At 35.9% G+C, this 8,724-nt stretch overlaps 1 protein-coding gene across 1 annotated transcript; it reads right to left on the bottom strand.

Moving 5' to 3' along the window:
* Nucleotides 1-908: 908 nt before the first annotated feature.
* On the bottom strand, nucleotides 909-8,416 carry LOC107870783. Its single transcript, XM_016717429.2, has 3 exons — nucleotides 7,868-8,416; nucleotides 1,429-1,514; nucleotides 909-1,276 (listed from the first exon to the last, which is right to left on the bottom strand). The coding sequence occupies exons 1-3, from the start codon at nucleotides 8,316-8,318 to the stop codon at nucleotides 1,136-1,138; spliced, it is 678 nt and encodes a 225-aa protein (XP_016572915.1). The 5' UTR covers nucleotides 8,319-8,416; the 3' UTR covers nucleotides 909-1,135.
* Between the last annotated feature and the right edge of the window lie 308 nt (nucleotides 8,417-8,724).

The raw sequence follows: 8,724 nt of genomic DNA, 5'->3' as shown, positions 1-8,724 counted from the left end.
AGATAAAGAAATGATTGCTAATTTGTCTTCGTTGGGATTAGATGATTCAATAATAGAATGATAAGGATGACTTTCTTGTTTTCTTATAGTAATGGCCTGATTAACATCCATTAAATAACTGGCTTTGTACTACTAGTCCACTGCGAATTAATTGTTCAAACTACTACACTACTTTAACATATTAAACCAAGGGCCATCATAATTTTTTAAGTCATAAATCAGAGACCAATGAGAGCATAAAATGACCCAATACTAAGGTTTCATTGTTATAAGTTAAGGTACCAAATACAAACGTAACAACATTAATTAAGATTGAATTGCCTTTGACACAATTTGAAGGCATAATAAAGTAGCAGACTAACAATTGAAGCACTCCATGTACATGTTTAGATTTATTTTTACGCTTCTCTGTCTTTACATTTAAGCAAGTGATTGCTAAACAAACTACATGGTTTTCCGTGTATAACAATAAAAATTTAGATGTTCAAACCGACCATATATTGAAGTGGATTCACTGCACTACTACTACAACACGAACAACATCAATAACATTTCCAGTATAATTCCCGGAGTAGAGTCTAGAGAGAGTGGTGTGTACGCAACCTCGCCTCCACCTTGTGAAGGTACAGGAGGTGCTTTCTGATGGACCTCAACTCAAGTAAATCATAACAAAAATCAAGTAGGTAAAGCAAATATAGTAGTGGCAAATCATGTTCAAAAAAATGAAGAGGACAAGAAAACAGTAGCATCGAAGCAAAGGAAACATGTAATACTAGAATTGAAGAATACAAAGTGGATTCATTGCACCAAGATCTTGAAAATCTAAACAGATTTATTTTAGCAAGATTAAGGATTGACTTTTGTGTTACAAGTGCCAAAAGCTTAGTGAAAAATATTACCACCTCATATGATTGTAAAACTTCTCAATATTCCAATCATAAATAGTTTCTCATTGCGAGGAAATACTTCTCTTTGTGGGTATAACATATCTATAGTGAGCTACACAAATCAAAGTACACATATTTTTACAGCGTAAAAATACACATGAGAGAAATGAATAAGATGCTGAATACCAAAAAATTTATTCCTATTTTCAGTAAAAAAAAAAGAAGGAACCAGATTCTTGTAGTGAAGCCTACTGATTCTTTTTCTGCTTCGTTGTGAACGAAGTAGCTTTTCTAGCCGGTTTTTTATCTATACTCGAAGTTCTAATAATAAAGAGAAGTGTCTCGACAAGCATGCCAATGACCAATCCAAGAATGCCTCCGGCGGCGCTCTGAAGAAAAAGCAATTAAACTTCAATAGGTAGCAGAGAACCAGAGGAAGTAGATAGAATAGGCAAGGGTTCGAGAGGTTGGTTATATAGCAGCTCCACGTAAGGAGGCTGTATCGAATAGAATCACAAGTAAACCAACTTAAGAAACTTACCATTGCTGGACTGTGACTAAATAAGGCCCTGAATGCATAATATCCCACCAGATAGCCAGTGAACATTGTTAAAGCAACATGTAAACCTGCGCCAAAGCACCAGAACTACTGAGAAGTGAACTGCAAATCAAATTCTTATTTAATTCTAAAAGAACTTGTAAACAAAGTAGCAACCTCTAACAGCGAACTTAACCTGAACGCACAAAAGAGGAACGAAAATGAGAAAAGTTGGTGGAGACCAGAGGTATACAAGTTAGCGATCCCGAGATAATTACGGACTCTCTCACACTCACATGGTCAAATCAGGACGCAACAATTGTATCAACCTCAGAGACTCACAGTTGATATTAAAAAATCAAGTGACGTAATATATTTCATGTGAATAACTCGATGAAATAGCAGTCAGTACTAGAACTCCCACGAATTGCTGCACTACTCGATAAAGTAGCAAGATTAAAAAACAGAACAAGCACTGGCTTCTGCAACAGAAACACACATGCATACAAACAGAAAAACAGAAGCAACAGGAAAAAAAAGCAAGAAGCCAAGTTATAAAAAGAACTTATTAAATTTCTTAAAAGGACTTTTTCTCCAAAGCCCCTATTTGTTTTAACATTCAGCTAAAAAGAATTGGTCAAGTCAGCAAGTACCGCATCAGTTAAGGAAGAATGTGAGATCAACAATTGCCGAATAGAGAAATTAGAATGAACGGAACTTGAGCTTCAAAAGAACCCTAATGAACAGGATGACATACTTTATAAGATAATCGGAACCTTTTCAAATCTTCTCCAGTAATGATGACAAGAGGGTTTCGGAAATGCATAGTTTAGGTTCTTTCACTGCTAGTTCTTACAAATTACTATAAGTTTTTGACTGTTGTGAACAAAGGCCTACCACCTGACCATGGAGGAAAATATTCAGAACAAAAGCACCACTAAAAGTAGCATGCTTTTCATGGCATATTGCAAATGAAGCGCGCTTCACAGCAAAACCTCAGAAAAGTTATGCCTGCCCTATCTGGAATGAAGCCTGAAAAGCACCTGTTTTTGCATTGCCCAGTAGTGTAAACTTTGTGGAATCTGTTTGTAAGTATGCTGGCATTCATTGGACAATGCCAAGATGTACCATTGGCTTTTTGAGAAGCTGGTACAGGAAAGGTATGTGCATGTCTAAGGAACAACAGAAATGGTGTACTATACCAGCTATTATCTGGTGGACTATTTGAAAAGAAAAGAATGCTTGATATTTTGAAGATAAAGCCAGCTCTAACAACTGTACACTTCTGTTTTCATTTTGGTGCAAAGAAGAATTTGTTACTGAAGCAAAATCTTTATAAGATACATTAGAATCCCTGCTGATATAAATAGGATACTGATGTGGAGGCTGGTTTATCTTTGTAAATATTGAAGCACATCCCGTGCTACATTTATATAGTGACTTTTCCTCAACAGAAAAGTGAAATTCATTGTTAAAAGTCAAGAATCAAAATTCAAAGCAATTATGTTAGAAAGTGACTATATACTACAATGTATAGCTTAAATGCAAAAATTACATGAGATGTTCCTAATGACAGTTCCACAATTAGGAATCCCAGTAATCAAGAAAGTTTTCTATTTTACAGAGCAAAATTTCTACATTATAAGCCCCTATGTCATTCACCACTCAATTCAAAGAGAATTCTCTCACTTGTTTTCTCTTTTCACGTGGTAGCTAAGATCCTACGAGCTTGAAAGAGATCTAAGTAGCTTTTGCCTAACAGACAGGTGCCATTCAAAGTTCTTTTTTAATTTACCGCACTTATTTCTTTCATTGATATTCTCCATCATTTGACCAGATTCTAACATCATGATGTTTGCCTTGTTATGAATGGAAAATCTCATTTTCAAAATATCTCCACGCTCACTCACACGTTCAGCCAGAGCTCAAGTCTACCGGCAGATCTGCTTCACGAGTTTCATGACTATCAATTTTGTCTAATACTGATGTGTTATCGGTCCATGTCACCTACCTGTCAAGTCAACAATCCACTTTGTTAATGACTGTCAAGTTTATTTTCCGGTCAGTACCATGTCATGCACAGTTAAAGCCATGTCATTGCACATTCAAATTTTCAAAACTATTAACTGTTAACGAGCATTTTCCAGTCAGGCTAGCAACAAGCTTGCCTTAGTTAACAATCAAGTCAAGTTGGTGTAATGTATGTTCTCAGTTTCCATTGCCACATCTATTCATAGGACCAGTCATTTAGTTCTATTTGATGATGGTACTAAGTCAATTTTTATGACATTTCAGCACTGATATTTTTTTATATAACTGCTTTTTTAATAGTATTACAGTAACTCCTTCCCGATACACTGCTCAGCTTTCCACTTCCGGTTTACAAAATCAAGTTACTTCACCAGCTTTAAATTGAGAGTACTCATCGAAAGACGATATTTGTAATGCAACTATATGTTGGAACATCTCTAAATTTTATTCTCCAAGTCATAATTGTACAGAGGGATGGCCTTGGCTCAGCGGTAAGCTTGCTTACCGTGGTGTGCCAGGGTCGGGGGTTCGAAACGCCCCTCCAGCGAAGTTGGGGTGAGGGCGCGTAGGTCAGGCCCGGAGTGGTCCCCCCCCTCCCCGACACCTACGGAGTAGGTATGAACCGGGTCGTCCCAAGTCATAATTGTACAAAATCATTTTTTTATAACCATGGTTCCAGGCCAGCCTGCAAGCACCTCGACTAATTCCACAGTGTAGCTACTACTGCTCACCAGCACAGGTAGCACAGGAACCAGATAAGATCAAAGGCTTAAAACATATTGGAAGAAATTACCTAGTATTTTTGCCTCTGCTGGGACTTCAACCGAAATTGTGCAAAATAATATAGAGAATATTCTTAATGAATTGTTCCCAATAAGTATTTCTTTTGATAAAGGTTCCCAATTAATATTTCTGATAATCTGGAAAATGTTCTTATTACATCTAACCCTTCTATAAGAACAATTTTCATGCGTCAAACTATTCAACAAGTTACCATACTCTATGGCCTATGCAGCAAGCCTAGGCATAGAAGTATATTTTAAATTTTAGATCAAACTTTCTGATAAAGTAAATTTTAGATCAAACTTCGCAACTCAATTTGAAAAGAGAAAAAAGAAGAGCTGCCATTCATTCATATATTCTTGGTATTTGATGTATTCTCTTCTTGTTGAAACTCAAATTTCATCCTCAGTTTCAAGATTCCATTTTATACCTATTTCTATAAATTACATAGGAAGTTTTCCTCTCCATCCAACATCTCTATTGACAATTTAACACCAATAGATCCATTTATTCTGCGAAGGGGAGCCTTGGAGTAACTGGTAAAGTTGTTTCCATGTCACTAGGAGGTCAAACGTTCAAGCCTTGGAAATAGTCTCTTGTAGAAATGCAAGGTAAGGCTGCGCACAATAGACCCTTGTGGTTGGGCCCTTCCCCCAACCTGTGCATAGCGGGAGCTTTAGTGCCCCGAGCTTCCCTTTTATAGATCCATTTACTCTGCCTACAAATCTCAGGTGGCTATAATGTCCACTGGAATATAAATAAACTAATCACCAATACATATCGCCCCCTATTAAGAAAGGAGCCTACTCCAATATAAGTCCTACAACAAGGAACTTGAAATACTAAACTTAAAAGCATCAGTCAGTCGGGCCTATTCCCCAAAAGAACAACATCAGTAAGCTCATGAGCTGACAAAGTACGTTAATCCATTTGCAACATTATGTGTTATCCATGCTACTGTACTTTCCACCACCAACAGTGATTAAAATTTAACAGGCTCAGTTTTTCTTTTGATTTTTCCAGTACTCCCTCTATCTCAATTTACATGACACCTTTTCTATTTTAAGACAACCCAAAATGCTTGACACTATCCAATGTTCTACACAACTTTTTCAAATTAAGATTCTCATATGTTCAAATTCTAATCATCGATGTAGTGGTCTATCAATCAAACTTACTTTTTAACCATTAGTTTAATTTTTCCTCAGCTGCCACAAATACAATACATAAGTCAACTTAACATATGAACCTGTGTCCACGTCAAACACCATAAGGAAGTAACTTAGGGCTCGTTTGGCCATGGATAATTTTTACTTTTTCCTGGAATTATTTTTGGACATAGAATTGTTACAATTTTCTGGAATTTAACTTCAAGTTGAATTTTGAAATTCGAAAAGCTCCAAATACTTGTTTTTCACAATTTTCACTCCAAATTTCTCACAAAAGTTCAACATTTTTCCAAGCATTCATGTCCAAACACAACTGCAATTTCCAAATACTACTTTCTTTTCCAAATTTCACATATGTATGTCCAAACGCTCACTTAAGATTTAAACACAACAAAAAAGATCAGAGAAACAAGGCGCAGCTGATGTGACTGAAGAGAATTGTATAACTGTTGTATAAATATACAGATGCAAAAAAGGAAAAAAAAAACACCAGCAAAGCCTAACCAGATCTCCGAAATGATATTCCCTAGATACTGCCCACGACAAAGAACAAAAAAAAGAGAGAACAACATGACCTCACTAATAGAAAAACAATGTCTCATATATCCGGCAAAGCTAGACCGTCAAGGAAATTGGAGCTTTGGCAGGCAGATAGTGATACAGGATCCTCTAATTTTCAGCAAAACATCATTAATTTCTGCACGATTTTCGCCTTAATCAAGGAACTGCTTAGTGGCTAGAAGTTAACAGAAAAGGCCAAACGAGATTTTGTGCCTAAAATGACATGTGAACAACAAGTCTGATTATGAATCATGACTCTATATTAAAAAATTTCTAACGCAATCTTCTTTGGCAACACCTTGTCAAATGAATAATTATGTTTTGCCTAAAATTTCCGATAAGAGGCTTGTAAAATCTTCAAAAGAACATTTACAAGCTATGTTGCTCGGACTCTATAAAAATTGTGGCACCGTGTCGATCCTCGGAAAAGGCTCACTACTTTTGGAGGATTCGACACGGACCTGGCAGCATTTTTGAAAAGTCTAAGTAATATAGCTTACAAGCAATAGCACTTACTCAGACTAACTTTGTTACTTCTACCATCAGGTTCTTAAGCAAATCGAGGAGTAGCTTAGCAAGAAATCTCTTGGAAGGTGGATCCACATTCTTTCTAACCAAAACCGTCCACTCATAGTGGAACACAAACAATTCGTTTAGCCCTATAACCTTCCAATACATGTTCAAAATGCCCATATAGGACGCAATGTCCAAAAGCAAAAAACAAAAAGGAGCACTGTGGTTGGTTGGAAATTTAAACACAATGCACAACTAGAAACGCTGTTTAGTTAAGCATGGCGCAAAACTTAAAATATATATGCTATTAAAGAACAATAACCAGAGACACAAATATATACAGAAGGAAAATGAAAAAGTATATTAAGTGAAATAGTTATTGTTTAGTGATGTCCTCTTCAAGACAGATCCATGCGTGATCAAATGTACCCCTTAGCACCAATCCGAAATAAAGAGCTTCCTAAGCGACATGATTTGATCACACTGTTTTCCATCAAGCTTCAGGGCTTAAACATGCTGTTATGCAAGCCTTTGACAACACTGATCTGAAGTCAACTCATGGGTCTAAAACCTAGAGAGGTGTTCCAAGAAATCCTTTCTTTCTTCTTTGGTTGTCACTCTTTCCCAGCACTTCGTTTAAGCTGGTTCTATATATAATGTTACACTTCACCCATCACAAAAAAAAAATCTTTTTATGTCCAATAAAGGGGTATGTTCACATGTGCGTGTGTAGACATAAGTGATTCTTAGACCAACTTCATCTCATCTAGTTCCAAAAATGATGAATTGCATCAGCAACCACTCCTTTTCAATCGAAACTCTGACTAAGCCATGCTAATTCTCTTGAACCAACATCTTATGCTGGTAATACAAACATGGGCTACAGGAAATAGGTGACAAATTTATTTATATCCTGCAATCGAAACTACTCTAACTCCCACTGTAGACTGTCCTAATTTCTATCTTTGTTTAAAGAAAATTGTGTTCACTTTCCTAGCAAAAAAATATACTAACTCACTAGACTAAGAAAATTCATTTTTTTCCCAAAAAAATTAGCTCTCTCTTCACGTTTGAACTCACTTCTACTTACATAAAATTTTAATTCGCACCTCAATAGCTTATTCCATCAAAGTAATCAAATTCCAATCAATTGTGACAGGTATCCCGGACATCACAGTTACAAGTAAAATTCATTCTTTACTTTTATTAAACTTCATGTACTAATAGGAGGTGACAGGTAACTCGTAGATTACGTCAGGGTGCGCGAAAGTTGGTCCGGCCACCATGATTATTTTTGAAAATATATTCTTTACTTTCAACTCCATCAAGTCAAAATTGGACAAACAAATTGAAACAAAGGCCATATATACAAAAGAGAAACTCACCAAAGCCCATTTGATCTTTATAAGAAGAAAAAGGCTCATCAACAGCTTTCTTAGGAGTAATATCCTTAACCAATTCATCATAAGCTTTCCTCTCCAAAGCTTCTTCTAGTTTCCTCAACCGCGCTTTAAGCTCCTCACTTTTTTCCCGCGGTTTCGGACTGCACAACACAAAATTGGATCCGGATAACAACCTCATGAGATCGGGTCGGGTTGATGGGTCCGAACCGACCCAAATTGACCTCAGATGTTTGTACGTTACCGTTTGATGATCGGAAAGGGAAGACGCGAGTTTTTTCAGGTCATCGGAAAGTTCGATTTCCGATGAAGCTCCGGCGAGAAATGAGCGGATTGTCTCGGTGGTGGAAATGATAAGGCCGGCGTTTACGCCACCGTCAACGGTGGACGTTGCGGTGGCGCGTGGGGTAGAAGCATTGTTTTCTGGTGAAGTCATTTTTAATTTGAGATTCAGAGAATGGGTTGAGGATTTTGACTGTAACTCGGATCAGTTTTACGTTTGCTATTATTCTATCTAGTCCAAAAATAATAATAATAATATATATATATATATATATACTATATTAAAAGTGTTGAAAAGTGATTTCAACTTTTTACTCGTCTTTAGATAAAATTATCTTTTTATTATTTTTTTAATTTATTATTTTATTATTTTTATTATATTAAATAAACTTTTTAAAATATATAAAACTCCTAAAATATATGGTAAAAAAATTAATTTATATTTTCCTTTCTATTATACTTTTTAAAATATATGGTAGTCCTAAATATATGACAAATATATGATAGGAGAATTAATTAATATTTTTCATTCTATTATTCAATTAGAAAAATACTCCTAA

The sequence above is a fragment of the Capsicum annuum genome, chromosome 1 (genome assembly GCF_002878395.1).
Source record: "Capsicum annuum cultivar UCD-10X-F1 chromosome 1, UCD10Xv1.1, whole genome shotgun sequence".
Lineage (NCBI taxonomy): Eukaryota > Viridiplantae > Streptophyta > Magnoliopsida > Solanales > Solanaceae > Capsicum > Capsicum annuum.
The sequence above is the reverse complement of the archived record's forward strand: the minus strand, read 5'-3'. Positions and strand labels throughout refer to the sequence as shown.

Excerpts from the sequence above, each read along its gene's own strand:
- LOC107870783 (XM_016717429.2), bottom strand. The coding sequence starts at position 8,318 with ATGACTTCACCAGAAAACAATGCTTCTACCCCACGCGCCACCGCAACG. Across the intron at positions 1,515-7,867 it reads TAAAGATCAAATGGGCTTTG|GTTTACATGTTGCTTTAACA; the intron begins GTGAGTTTCTCT and ends GCTTTGGCGCAG. Across the intron at positions 1,277-1,428 it reads TTAGTCACAGTCCAGCAATG|AGCGCCGCCGGAGGCATTCT; the intron begins GTAAGTTTCTTA and ends CTTTTTCTTCAG.